General features: G+C 41.7%; 1 protein-coding gene across 2 annotated transcripts in view; it reads left to right on the top strand.

Annotated features, from left to right (window-relative positions):
- The window catches only part of rtca (RNA 3'-terminal phosphate cyclase), a 41,778-nt gene that overhangs the window by 13,750 nt on the left and 12,489 nt on the right, over positions 1 to 15,539 (top strand). For both annotated transcript variants that reach the window (XM_070886174.1, XM_070886175.1), the window contains exons 3-6: positions 1,362 to 1,505; positions 5,092 to 5,215; positions 7,447 to 7,505; positions 10,052 to 10,193. In XM_070886174.1, coding sequence (XP_070742275.1) covers positions 1,362 to 1,505; positions 5,092 to 5,215; positions 7,447 to 7,505; positions 10,052 to 10,193 — 469 coding nt within the window. The remainder of the gene's footprint in view (positions 1 to 1,361; positions 1,506 to 5,091; positions 5,216 to 7,446; positions 7,506 to 10,051; positions 10,194 to 15,539) is intronic.

Below are 15,539 nucleotides of genomic sequence, written 5' to 3'. Positions count from 1 at the left end.
GTATATTGGTTCTTATATGTACTAAATAAACTTGGTGACAACACTTCTATTTATATATAATGCATACAGAGGAACGTTTAATCAATATCCTGAATGGCAACTATCATCAGGTCTGAAGGTCCTTCCGTTCCATCTGAGATCCTCTGACCTCCACCACACAAACTAAACAAAAACTGAAAAGATTCTTTTGTGGTCCCATCACTTTACAATCCAGCTAGAAATCCATTAAACGTAACTGTTTATTCCTCTCCTCCAACATTTTGTTTTTATTTCTGATTTTCATTACTTACAGTTTCTGTTAATCACCACTGTTCATTCATCAGATTCCAGCTGTTTCTTTGTTGCATTCTATATTCAAGACAGAGAGCGACAGATTTTTGGATTTTAAGGGAATATGGGGATAGTGCGGGAAGGTGGAGTTGAGGTAGAAGATTCGCAGTGATGTTATTGAATAGTGGAGCAGACTCGAAGGATCGAATGGCCTACTCCTGCTCCTTTTTCTTATGTTCTGCAATATTCTAAGCTCAGTTTCATCATTGGCCTGCTCCTTTCTGTTCCTCTTCCCAATTTTTGCCACAGATTTACAACAGTAGGTAATTATACTTAAACCTGGGTGATGCATGCTAAAACTCTTTTTTTTTAAGTGCTAAAGTTTTTTAAGTGATGGTAACCAGGCCAAAAGTAAACTGACATCTATAAAATATTCTTGAATTTACTTCAGAATTAAAAAAAAAAAATGAGCCTAAAAATAAGCTTTTTTTAATAATCAGTACCCAAGTTAGATAATTTACAGGTCACATCTCGCTGGAAAGTCTTGATCAACAGTGTCCGGAGAACTTCTGTGAATGTGTCTGTTAAATGTTGATAATAGCTGGTTGATTATGAAACTAAAGTCTGTGGGAAGAGTTGGTGATGTTGTAATGTGGTTTAAAATCAGACTAGTCTGATGAGATGAAAGTTTCATCCATATGTGGCTTTAAGTATCCTTTGTGAAATGAGCTTGGATGGTTTGAAACCAGTTGCCAATGGCTATGGGCCTGCAGAAAACTGTCCTTAATTTGGCTATAATTTGCAGTCCCACTTAGGGCTACAGATAGCTGGTGTCAGAAATGGAAGAATATTAAATTGGTACAAAATGAGAGATATTCTTCTGTGATTGTGCCTGAGGCACATTGTTGGTGCAGAATGGAGGGAAGATTATTCTGCAACTAACTCTGGTGTCCTTGACCAGGGAGTGCTTGATGCAGACCCTGGGTGCTAAATACCAATATACCTCATCTTAATGAGCGCAAAAATTCACATGCAAAAACCGTAAAAACCTAGTTTGTATGAATACTAAAAAAAATTGTTTTGATCTTAAGGCCGCAGCATCTGTCAGGACTCGAGATGGTTTGTGATTTATGTGATGGTCACCTTGAAGGAGCAAATGTCGGTTCTACAGAAATTTCCTTCTCTCCGGGTAAAATCAAAGGAGGAAACCACGTTGCAGATACAAAAACAGCTGGGTAAGCACAAGTACAGACTCTGAGTTAACTTTTATTTCGAGGGGAACAAAGTAGGAGCCTAACTATGTAGCAGAACTAGGGTAATCAATTGATTTTCCTTGTATTCATTAATACAAGCAGAGCTCAATATGTTTACATTTGATGTGGAACTTCACATCTTGGCCCTTGGAAGAATACCAACAAACATTGACAATAAGCGAAAAATAAAAGGTATTTTTATACCCTAATTACAAGGGCTTTTGATAAAATGTTGGCTGAAAAATATAATCTGAATGATGTAAGTAACTAACTCAGCCTGGCAACAGTGCTACAGTTGAGAGACTAACTTACTGAGATTCTGATGCAGTTAGGTTTTTTATTCATTTGCGGGATGTGAACGTCACTGGCAAGGCCAGCATCTATTCCCCCATCCCCAATTGCCCTTGAGAAGGTGGTGCTGAGCAGTTGCCGTGAACTGCTGCAGTTCGTGTGGTGAAGGTACTCCCATATTGCTGTTATGTAGGGAGTTCCAGAGTTTTGACCCAGTGACAATGACGGAACAGCGATATATTTCCAAGTCAGAATGGTGTATGACTTTGAGGGGAACTTATAGGTGATGTTGTTCTCGTGCATCTGCTGCCCTTGTTCTTTAGGTGGTGGAGATCATGGGTTTGGGAGATGCTGTCAAAGAAGGGTGTAGAGTGTAAACTTAGTTGAGCAACTGAAGATAGTAGAAAAAGCTGTGTCATGGCACCATGGAATCTGAGGATCTTTATGGCTGCTGGCAGTCTTCGAGTATCTCGCCTTGGCCATTCTTGATGCATGAACTAAGATACAGCCTGCCAATACTCAATTTTACTTGTCCTCGCCGAAATTGCCCACGCATGCAGTTTCCAGCAGGAGATATTGAGTAATCTTTGTCTTGTAAACCATGATAACTTAATGTCATAGATCACTTACTGTTTTTCTCTCTCTTTGCTCAATGTTTCTGAGATTCTCCCCATCGATGTCCAGAATTAGCTTTAAACCCAGCTCCTGCTTGGATGTGGAGTATTTACTGCAATAGCAACTTGCGTTTATGTAGTGTATAACAATTTCCCAAGGCATTTCAGAGATGCAAGCAAAAAATGGGCACTTAGACAAAGAAAGTGATGTTAGGAGAGGTGATAAAAGCTTGGTCAAAGAGGTGGATTCTAATGGAGGATGTTTACTGGTGGAGGGTGAGGTAGAGAGGCAGAAAGATTTAGGGAAAGAATTCTAGAGCTTTGGGCTGAGGTGGCTGAAAGCATGAACACCAATCGTGGAGAAAAGGTGCAGGGTTACACAAGAGGTCACTGTTAGAGGAACAAAGACTTTGGGGAGGGTTGTAGGGCTGGAGGAGGTTATGGTGATAAGATTGAGCCACAAAGAGATTTAAACATGTGGATTAAAAAAAAGTTACATTGGAATTCCAGTCCCTACCACTTAGATCTTCCACACTTATCGCATCGCAGGCAGCCACCTATATCAGGCAAATGACATGAACCATTTTAATTTCCACTGATGTCAATTTCAATGGTGGCACTTATAACACACTAAGCGTGCTGGCTATTTCGGCCAGTTCAAAGAGAGATTAAGTACTGTTCAACTACATTCAACACCAATCAACTACAGAGCTGAGTGTCTTAGTATTGCAGTGCAACTGTTTGGGTTTAATTGTTCTGTCTGAGACTTTTGAGAAGGGCACACCATCAATTGCTTGTAGCGGGAAAATTGCGTTAACACCAACTCATCCATTATAAGCAGTGGGGACTGTATTGGGGGATTGGGAGCCAATGTAGGTCAGTAAGGACACGGGCAATGGGTGAGTGCGACCTGGAGTGATGGGATACAGGCAGCAGAGTTTTTGACAAGCTGAAGTTTATGGAGGGTGGAAGATGGGAGGTTGGCCAAGAAAGTATTGGTATAGTTGATTATGGAGGCAACAAGGCAGATGGCGTGATGTAGGGGCAGAGAGGCAGGTCATGTTATGGAAGTGGAAGCAAGCAGTCTCTGTAATGGAGAGGATTATAGGCTCGGAAGCAAAACTTGGGGTCAAATGGGACACTGAAGTTGGTGCTGTCCAACATTGTCATCGTCAGGGGAAAATGGTCTATTCACGTCACTAGTTAGATGGAATAATCCCTTCTCGATAACACCCCTTGTTACTGCATGCGCAAGACCAAGGAGAGACAATTTAGTCACCACTGAGGAAAAATGGCAAATGGGATTAGAGCAACAACAACTACTTATATTTTATATAGCACCTTTTAAGATAGTAAAATGTCCCAAGGTGCTTCACAGTAGTGATACAAGATAAAACAGATAAATTTGACACCGAGCCACAGAAGAAGAAATTACAGCAGATGACCAAAGGCTTGGTTAAAGAGGTATGTTTTAAGGAGCGTTTTAAAGGAGGAAAGAGAGGTTTAGGAAGGGAGCTCCAGAGCTTAGGGCCCAAGCAGCTGAAGGCATGGCCACTGATGGTTGAGCAGTTACAATCAGAGATACTCCAGGTCAGAATTTGAGGAGCGCAGACATCTCGTAGGGTTGTGAGGCTGAAAGAGATTACAGAGATAGGGAGGGGCCAGATCGTGGCGGGATTTGTAAACAAGGGTGAGAATTTTGAAATCGAGACTTTGCTTAACCGGAAGCCAATGTAGGTCAGTGAACACAGGGGTGCTGGGTGATCATGACTTGATGTGAGTTATGACTCAAGCAGGTAGAAAACTGCAATCCATGGTTGCTGGTAGGGGAACACTGAAGCTGCCAGACATGGAAACACCAGGTGAGCTTGTTACAAAAGGACAAAAATTGGCATTTACACGTTAGGAGCAGCTCTTGATTTATGAGATACATGTACAAAATGTTGAAAAAGGTCATGATACTTAACAAATTATGAAACTTACCCGCCTTTTAGATTCCAAGTCTTCTGTACTCAAATTCTTCGCGCTAGTTCCGGTGCGGTGTGCAATTGTCAAAAGATATCTTGTTGACCCAAGCTTACTTTAATATTTTATTAATTAAAATTTTAGAAATTGCATCCTAAATTAATGTTAAAATATGTAATTAGTAAAAAGTCCATTGTGCTTGATCTTGAGCGATATTGTGGACAGAGTGGACAAAAAAAAATCTTGTGAATGGTTCCAAATGGCAACATTAGAATATAATTACAAACATTGAAACAGCTTCTTGGATCTTCCTGAAGTTTAGTCAGGGAGCTGTTAGCTTTGGGGGCCTTTATGCTAAATTATAATGGAAGTTAAATTGTTTAAAATGTAACTGAATATATTTTGCTATTTAGAATATTGTGTTGAAGCTGACATCGATTTGATGAAAGTTCCTCAATTTCCTAAAGAGACCCAGTGCATGTATGTGAGTGTCGTTTTATATGCAGCACTATAAGAACCTGTCACTCATCACCAGAGTGTATTCGTGAAAAGGTTGTTGTCAGGAAAGCTAACTTGTCGACAGAGCTCCCAAGAAACTTAGGTGAACTGTCTAAATGTGCTGATTTTTTTTTTCCAGAATGCTATTTGTCATGCACAGTGATTGCACTTTGATATTTGTTGTGTGTTTTGTTTTCTAGGAGCGTCTGTCTATTAATGCAGGTCTCTACTCCATGTGTACTCTTTGCTGCTTCTCCATCAGAACTGGTTTTACGAGGAGGGACTAATGCTGAGATGGCTCCACAAATCGACTATACCTTGCATGTAAGAGCTAGTATGGTGCTTGTGGAGTTGTGAGGGAAATACTGGAGTTGCATAAATGTAGAAGAATCTAACTACTCTTGTCTTGCTTTCCTAGAGACAGTATTTTTGCCTTAATATGAAATTGGTTACAAAAGTACAGTCTTGCTGAATTTTTATTATTTTTGCATGTATATTTATGGTTTTAAATAGCTGCTTCAATTTTGCTTTGTTTGATTTCTTTGAACCCTCCCTTTCACGGTATCCATATTGGTTTGGCAAAGAGAGCAGTCGACCAACTCACGGGGATCTTTCAAGCTGTTCTTGAGCCTGACACTTGCGACCTCTGATTTCCCTCTCTTCGTATATGTCTCCTGGCAGTATGATTGAGGTCAGAGTTATGTTTTACAGGACATATATCCTGCCATTTTCACAGAATCATCTTCCTGCACTAACAATTCAGTTTCACTGTTCAGTACCATGGTCTTTTGACTGAACAGTTTCTGCATTAGAAGTTTGCTTTTTTCTATTTTTTAATAAAAAAGGTTTCTGTTTTACTAAATATTTAAACAGATTGACTGGAAGATCAATGAAAGCATTTAATTTTTAAAATCCAGTGCCATGGACACTGCTGTATTATGACACTTTGTTGCCATGCATCTATGTATTACCAAGCTAATAGATCTTGTTTCGTATTTCTTCAGGGTGTGTGCATTTGTTTTATGGGAAATTGTTCTACATACAAATCAGTGAAGTTAAATTAATCCTGTGATAAGATTATCTTAAAATTATGTAGAGTATTTGACTAAATGGGATTTTTGTACGGCAATCCTCTGGTACTTCATCCTAGTGTGAGTCAAGATTGTAAGTGTGGGAAGGCTATTTGGTCTTGAAGGGCATCACAATGTAGCACAATCCTAAAGCAGCTGACATCTGCACTGAAATGCCTTCCAGCAAGGACACTTGAATGAATAGCAAGGGAAACCTAGCTTTTTCCTCTTCCCTCTACCTCAGAGGAGTGTGAGTAGGATTCATGTTCAGTCTCCACATTGTGAATCTTGACTATGTTGTGGGAGTGAAGGCCACTTGCTCTCTCTATCCTTGAAACAGGATCAGGATCTAAAATGAGTGGCAAATAAAGAGTAAAAATGAAAAATTATTCTGACTGACTGCAAACATTTGAATCTTGGCTGTCAACTTTTAACACTGCAGACACGAGTTAGGCAGTGTCCTAGGCCCAACCATCTTCAGCTGCTTCTAAAATTACCTTCTCTCCATCGTAACTCCTCAGAAAATGAAGCAGTCCATGCCCACATGCAGCAAGACCTGGACGACATTCAGGCTTGAGCTGATAAGTGGCAAGTAACATTCGCGCCACACAAGTGCCAGGCAATGACTATCTCCAACAAGCGAGTGTCGCACCACCGCCCCTTGACATTCAACAGCAATACCATTGCCGAATCCCCCACCATCAACATCCTGGGGGGGGGGGGGGGGTCATCATTGACCAGAAACTTAACTGGACCAGCCACATAAATACTGTGGCAACAAGAGCAGGTCAGAGGCTGGGTATTCTGTGGTGAGTGTCTCACCTCTGACTCCCCAAAGCCTTTCCACCATCTACAAGGTACAAGTCAGGAGTGTGATAGAATATTCTCTATTTGTCTGGATGAGTGCAACTCCAACCACTCAAGAAGCTCGACACCATCCAGGACAAAGCCGCTTGATTGGCACCCCATCCACCACCTTCACCATTCACTCCCTCCACCACCTGTGCACTGTGGCTGCAGTGTGTACCATCTGCAAGATGCACTGCAGTAGCTCTCCAAGACTCCAAGCATCTCCCAAACCCGTGAGCTCTACCACCTAGAAGGACAAGGGCAGCAGGTGCATGGAAATACCACCACCTCTAAATTTCACTCCAAGTCAGACACCAGCCTGACTTGGAAATATATCTCCATTTCTTCAAAGTCCTGGAAAACTCTCCCTAACAGCACTGTGGGAGTACCTTCACCACAAGGATTTCAGTGGTTCAAGAAGGCAGCTCACCACCATCTTCTCAAGGGCAATTAGGGATGGGCAATAAATGTTGGCCTTGCCAGCGATACCCACATCCCAGAAACTAATGTTTAAAAAAAGGCTCGTATGATAATCGTCGGGTATAGGTTAATAGCAGCTGCAACATTTTTATATTTGTCCGTTAAATTGACTTTTTTTAAAAAAAAATTGAATTAATCAGACTTTCTGTATTTCAGGTATTTAAACCAATTATTGAAAAATTTGGATTTCAGTTCAACTGTGATTTAAAAATGAGGTGGGTATAAAGGACTGGATTTTGAAAATTATATAGCTGGCTGACATGTACTTGAATAAGCAATGTGAATGATAGTCTTCACCATTTGAAAGAACAGTGCTGAGTTAATACCAACTAATGTTGATTTTTACCCAAGTCCTTTCACTACTAAACGTGGAAATGATTCTTGTATATTGAAATCACAGTCAGCTGTGAAATTCCTCATTCAACATGAACATTGTGTGAATAATAATTCTCAAAATATTATCTTGTGAAAACAGCCCAATGTTTTATTTCTCGTGTAGAATTTAACATAAAATTGGCTCATAATTTGGCACTATGTTGATTCTCACTGAGTATGGTGCGGGAAATGGATGTGTCAGACTGGTGTAATAAGAGGTGGAATTCTGCGATTGGGGACGCAACACATTAGTGGAACAGAACAGGGGGATTTGTGCATCTGGCTTATGTTGTATCTGATTTAAGTACAAAAATGCACCATTATCCACAATGAACTCCTTCACCTTGATTGGGAAAAAATATTTCTAAAAACAACACAGTTATAAAGTGCTTCATTCCACGTGTAGCAGTAAAAGTTACTATGACTTAATTTATTTTTTAATATTTAGGAAAATGCATTTATGTAGTGGGTCCGCAAATGGTAAGCCCTGAACCTTAGCTTTTTGGGGAGACACAGGCCAGGTTTTTCCACTTCCCATCGCCTCAGCGAACGTGGAGGGAGTTGTAGTGTACCCCATAAAAGCTGGCTCAAGTGTAACTATGCTACTCTCTGATTATATGATATGGTGGTATTTTAGTCTCTGTCAGATAGGTACTTGTAAACAGTGACAGGAAGCTTGTAAAATATATTGGATTAAACAACTTTCTTTTTAATCGTAGGAAGCTTACAAATAGTGGCCTAAGCATAGTTGTTTATTTTACTTCCTTGTCCATCTACTGTAGGTTAAGCGTCCAAAATCTGAAGTTCTGGAATTCGGAATGTTCCAGATACTGGGCCGATCTGTGGCGGGGTCGTCCGGAAAGCGGAAAATGTTACGAAATCCGGATTACGGACTATCCCGCCTTGGCCGTCCGACCCCGACCGCCCCTGTCTCGGCCGCCCGACTTCCAGCTGCTCGACTGCCCCCTCCCCCCCTTTACCTTGGCCTCCTGACCCCCCCTTACTTCTCCCGACCCTATCCCCTCCCTTCCCCTTCCCTACCTACCTCGGTGTTCCGAAATCCGGAAATACCCGTAATGGCCTTGGTCCCGAGGTTTCCGGATTTCAGACGTCACACCTGTATTGACTAAAAATTCTAAATTTGCAACTCCCCCTCCATCGCAAATAAGCTTATTTATATGATGTGACCCACCTGTCTCCATATGAACTAAAATCGAAGAGATGCAGGTGAAAATTCTGTCTCCGTTCTGCTGCTGGTTCCTGTTAGGAATCCTCTTCTTCCTCTCTGCCTAGGCAGTTTATTGTAAGTGTTGTGCCATTCAAACCCTTGTAAGCTTTTGTCTGTTTCATTGTTAGATTGAACAAAAGCAAGTTTTAGTCAGCTTGCTAATGCAATGTAAGGCAACTTATTTTATTATTTTTATTATTCTTGAGCAGGGGTTTGAAGTTAAGTGAAGTAAATGAATTTTGATTCTAACTTATTATTTTGTATGTGCATTTGTGTTGTTTAAAAAAAAAAACACAACTGAATTAATGAGGACGCATGAAAGACATGACATTTAATTCAGTTCAGAGTTCATATCATTACACCCCTGGGTTATCGTATCACATGATTAAATATTGGATAGCATGGGCACACTGCTAAATCTAAGACGTGGAGTCCATTTACAGGAGTGAGTCAGAGAGTCAATCCATGGCAGAACTGAAATTTGTGACTTACATTACTATTTTGCACGTAACCAGACTTGTTCACATTGTGGAATACAACTTTACCAAATTGGCTGTGTACTCATAAATGGACCAACGTGGAAACAACTAAGGAGTACCAAATGAGAGAACCGGTAGCTCTTCCTGTGGCAACAAGGACAATATTAAGGAAGGAAGGACTTGAATTTATATAGTGCCTTTCATGACCTCATGACTTCCCAAAGCACTTTACAGCCAATTAAGTACTTTTCAAGTGTAGTCATTGTTGTAATGGAGGAACCACAACAGCCAATTTGTACATGGCAAGGTTCCACAGCAGAAATGTACTAATCAAATAATTTTTTAGTGGGATAAATATTGGCCAAGACACCAGGGTGAATTCCACTGCTGAGATACGGCTGCACAACACTAGGCACCTTTTGATACCTTACTCAAGTGACCATTCTTCATGTATAAACCAAGATGGTGAACATTGATATGGTATTGAACATAAAAAAGCACCACAACAAAGCTGTGATTACGTATTCAAACATATGCATTTTCTAGCAGGGTAGTGATCTGGAGCAGGGAGCCTTGGTGATTTACCAACTTAGCCTATGATGTAAATTCATTAATGTGTTTGAAATTGTTGGAGGTGAATACTGCTGTGTTTGAGCCACTCGACTCGTATGTTTTACAGAGGTTACTATCCAAAGGGTGGAGGTGAAGTGAGAGTAAATATGTCTCCAATAAAACAGCTTACTCCAATAAACATGACAGAAAGAGGAACAATTACAAAGATTCATGGGAGAGCCTTTGTTGCTGGAGTTCTGCCATTTAAAGTAAGAAGCAAATCTTATAAGCATGTTTGGATGTCACAATTGTAACTTTTCTATTTTTCCTATTTGCAAACCTTATCTATTATAATAATAATAGTCAGTTTTTGTCTGTCCTGGGGTGAGGCCAGGGGGTTGGGAGCACGTGGTTCAGACTGAGTGACAGTTGCACCGACCAATGGGCGATCAGGGCCCGCCCGGCCTTGCAATCAATCGGGGCAGGGAACGATGGCGCGAATTTTAAAAGTTTGATTTATGCTGGATCTGCTCCAATGAGGAGGCAACAGTAGATGCGGCGGGGCCAATGTGGTGTGGGGTGGGCGGGGGGCCTCCCCAGGCGTTGCTGCAGAGCTGAGAAGAGCACCTGGTGGGAGTGGGAGAGGGTGAGGGAGGGAGGACATCAGTCTTGATTCTTTAGACAAAGAAGTTGATAGTCTAAACAAGTACTATTGCAATAAAGATACTAATTTGACTGCAAATATTTTGCGGGTCTCTACTAGTTTTAATTATTCATTAAGATGCTCTCAAGATTCCATTTGGCAAAATACATTTTTTTTTGGTGGTTTCTGTTTTGATGAGGGCAATGTATCAAATGGTTACAGGCAGGACAGAAAGAATGTATAAGTGGAATGCAGGCTTAGGGTGCACAAGCCCTGGACCAAAGTGAAGTGTGCTGGTCAGTTTGTGTTACTGGGTATAGTATGTGATAGCTGTACCTGCTGCACCTGTGGCACTTAACTATTTAGATATGGTTCCAATCAAGAAATGAGTCTTTAATCTGAGTTTGAATGTTATTTGCAGGAGTTTTTGAAGGACTTTTTATTACTTGTTATCGGGATGTATGTGGGTGATGCTGAGGTGGTGATGGTGGACTCCCTTTTTGTAGCAATTGTTTGTACAATGGAGCGGCTTGCTCGGCCACTTTGGAGAGTATTTAGAGTCAACCCCTTTGTGCACGCTATCTCTGTAATCTGCAGCCCTACACCCCTCAGATATCTGCGCTCCAAGATGCCTCCAATTCTGGTCTCTTGAGCATCCCCGATTTTAATCGCTACACTATTGGCAGCCCTGCCTTCAGCTACTAAGGCCCTCAGCTCTGGAATTCCCTCCGTAAACCTCTCTGCCTCTCTACCTCTCTTCTTTAAGACGCTCCTTAAAACTTACCACTTTGACCAAGCTTTTGTTCATCTTCCATAATACTGTATCCCCTATGTGGCTCGGTGTCCAATTTTGTTTGATAACGCTCCTGTAAAGTGCCTTTGTACTTTTAACTACATTAAAGTTGCTATATAATTACAAGTTGTGGTTGTAGAAGGCTGTAGTAACTTATAGCCAGACCAGGTGGGCTGGCAATTGTGACGTTCCTTTTTTTGACAATCCGGCAGCTTTCTTGGTCACTTCTTGTTCTAGCCCAGAAATCACATAAGAACATAAGAAATAGGAGCAGGAGTAAGCCATTTGACCCCTCAAGCCTGCTCCGCGATTTAATAAGATCATGGCTGATCTGATCATGAACTCAGCTCCACTTCCCTGCCCGCTCCCCATAACTCTCTCCTTATCGCTCAAAAATCTGTCTACGACTTAAATATATTCAATGACCCATCCTCCACAGCACCCTGGGGCAGAGAATTCCACAGATGTACAATCCGGTGAGAGAAGAAATTCCTCATTTCAGTTTTAATTGGGTGGCCCCTTATTGTGAGACTATGCCTCCGAGTTTTAGTTTCCCCTATGAGTGGAAATATCATCTCTGCATCCACCTTGTTGACCTCCTCATTATCTTATGTTTGGATAAGATCACCTCTCATTCTTCTGAACTCCAATGAGTATAGGCCCAGCCTACTCAACCGATCTTCATAAGTCAACCCCCTCAACTCTGGAATCAACCTAGTAAACCTTCTCTGAACAGCCTCCAATGCCAGTATATCCTTCCTTAAATACGGAGATCAAAGCTGTACGCAGTACTCTAGGTGTGGCCTCACCAATACCCTGTACAGTTTTAGCAGGACTTCTTTGCTTTTATACTCTATCCCCATTGCAATAAAGGCCAACATTCCATTGGCCTTCCTGATCACTTGCTGTATCTGCATACTAACCTTTTGTGGTTCATGCACAAGAACCCCCCAGGTCCCTCTGTACTGCAGCACTTCGCAATTTTTCTCCATTTAAATTATAATTTGCTTTTCTATTTTTTTCTGCCAAAGTGGATAACCTCACATATTCCCACTTTATACTCCATTTGCCAAATGTTTGCCCACTCACTTAGCTTGTCTGTATCCCTTTGCAGATTGTTTGTGTCATAGAAACATAGAAAAAAGGTGCCGGAGTAGGCCATTTGACCCTTCGAGCCTGCACCACCATTCAATAAGATCATTGCTGATCATTCCCTCAGTACCCCTTTCCTGCTTTCTCTCTATACCCCTTGATCTCTTTAACCATAAGGACCATATCTAACTCCCTCTTGAATATATCCAATGAACTGACATCAACAACTCTCTGCGGCAGGGAATTCCACAGGTTAACAACTCTCTGATTGAAGAAGTTTCTCCTCATCTCCGTCCTAAATGGCCTACCCCTTATCCTAAGACTATATCCCCTGGTTCTGGACTTCCCCAACATCGGGAACATTCTTTCCGCATCTAACCTGTCCAGTCCCGTCAGAATTTTATACGTTTCTATGAGATCCCCTCTCATCCTTCTAAACTCCAGTGAATACAGGTCCAGTTGATCCAGTCTCTCCTCGTATGTCAGTCCAGCCATCCCTGGAATCAGTCTGGTGAACCTTCGCTGCACTCCCTCAATAGCAAGAACGTCCTTCCTCAGATTAGGAAACCAAAATTGAACACAATATTCCAGGTGAAGCCTCACCAAGGCCCTGTACAACTGCAGTAATACCCCCCCTTGCTCCTGTACTCTCATCCTCTAGCTATGAAGGCAAACATACCATTTGCCGCCTTCATCGCCTGCTGTACCTGCATGCCAACTTTCAATGACTGATGAAACATGACACCCAGGTCTCGTTGCACCTCCCCTTTTCCTAATCTGTCAGCATTCAGATAATATTCTGCCTTTGTGTTTTTGCCCCCAAAGTGGATAACCTCACATTTATCCACATTATACTGCAACTGCCATACATTTGCCCACTCGCCTAACCTGTCCAAGTCACCCTGCAGCCTCCTAGCGTCCTCCTCACAGCTCACACCGCCATCCAGTTTAGTGTCATCTGCAAACTCGGAGATATTGCACTCAATTCCTTCATCTAAATCGTTAATGTATATTCTGAAAAGGACCCGTTTATCCCGACTCTCTGCTTCCTGTCTGCCAACCAGTTCTCTATCCACGTCAGTACATTACCCCCAATACCATGTGCTTTGATTTTGCACACCAATCTCTTGTGCGGGACCTTGTCAAAAACCTTTTGAAAGTCCAAATACACCACATCCACTGGTTCTCCCTTGTCCACTTTACCAGTTACATCCTCAAAAAATTCCAGAAGATTCGTCAAGCTTGATTTCCCTTTCATAAATCCATGCTGACTTGGACCAATCATGTCACTGCTTTCCAAATGCGCTGCTATTTCATCCTTAATGATTGATTCCAACATTTTCCCCACTACTGATGTCAGACTAACCGGTCTATAATTACCCGTTTTCTCTCCCTCCTTTTTTAAAAAGTGGTGTTACATTTAGCTACCCTCCAGTCCATAAGAACTGATCCAGAGTCGATAGACTGTTGGACAATGATCACCAATGCATCCACTATTTCTAGGGCCACTTCCTTGAGTACTCTGGGATGCAGAGTATCAGGCCCCGGGGATTTATCGGCCTTCAATCCCATCAATTTCCCTAAGACAATTTCCCGCTTTATAAGGATATCCTTCAGTTCCTCCTTCTCACTAGACCCACTGTCCCCTAGTACATTCGGAAGGTTATTTGAGTCTTCCTTTGTGAAGACAGAACCAAAGTATTTGTTCAATTGGTATGGCATTTCCTTGTTCCCATTATAAATTCACCTGAATCCGACTGCAAGGGACCTACATTTGTTTTCACTAATCTTTTTTTCTCTTCACATATTTATAGAAGTTTTTGCAGTCAGTTTTATGTTTCCTGCAAGCTTCCTCTCGAACTCTCTTTTCCCCCTCTTAATTAAACCCTTAGTCCTCCTCTGTTGACTTCTAAATTTCTCCCAGTCCTCAGCTTTGTTGCTTTTTCTAGCCAATTTATATGCCTCTTCCTTGGTTTTAGCACTATCCTTAATTTCTCAGCCGCGGTTGAGCCACCTTCCCCGTTTTATTTTTACTCCCAGACAGGGATGTACAATTGCTGAAGTTCATCCATGTGATCTTTAAATGTTTGCTATTGCTTATCCACCATCAACCCTTTAAGTATCCTTTGCCAGTCTATTCTAGCCAATTCACGCCTCATACCGTCGAAGTTACCTTTCCTTAAGTTCAGGACCCTAGTTTCCGAATTAACTGTGTCACTCTCCATCTTAATAAAGAATTCTACCATATTATGGTCACTCTTCCCCAAGAGGCCTCGCACAACAAGATTGCTAATTATTCCTTTCTCATTACACATCACCCAGTCTAGGATGGCCAGCTCTCTAGTTGGTTCCTCGACATATTGATCTAGAAAACCATCACTCATACATTCCAGGAAATCCTCCTCCACCGCATTGCTACCAGTTTGGTTAGCCAATCGATGTGTAGATTAAAGTCTCCCATGATAACTACTGTACCTTTATTGCACACATCCCTTATTTCTTGTTTGATATCATCCCCAACCTCACTACTACTGTTTGGTGGTCTGTACATAACTCCCACCAGCGTTTTCTGCCCTTTGGTATTCCGCAGCTCCGCCCATACCGATTCCACATCATCCAGGCTAATGTCCTACCTTACTATTGCATTCATTTCCTCTTTAACCAGCAGTGCCACCCCGCCTCCTTTTCCTCTCTGTATATCCTTCCTAAATGTTGAATACCCCTGGATGTTGAGTTCCCAGCCTTGGTCCTCCTCACAATTTGCTTTCCCACCCATCTTTGTATCATCAGCAAACTTTGCTACATGACACTCGGTCCCTTCATCCAAATCAGTAATATCGACTGTAAATAGTTGAGGCCCCAACACCGATCCCTGCTGCACTCCACGAGTTACTGTTTGCCAACTGGAAAATGACCCATTTATCCCGACTCTCTGTTTTCTGTTAATGAGCCAATCCTCTATCCATGCTAATATATTACCCCTAACCCCATGAACTTTTATCTTGTGCAGTAACCTTTTATGTGACACCTTATCGAATGCCTTCTGGAAATCCAAATACACCACATCTACTGGTTCCCCCTTATCCA

Source organism: Pristiophorus japonicus, chromosome 8 (assembly GCF_044704955.1).
Source record: "Pristiophorus japonicus isolate sPriJap1 chromosome 8, sPriJap1.hap1, whole genome shotgun sequence".
NCBI lineage: Eukaryota > Metazoa > Chordata > Chondrichthyes > Pristiophoridae > Pristiophorus > Pristiophorus japonicus.
This window is presented reverse-complemented; position numbering and strand designations above follow the sequence as displayed.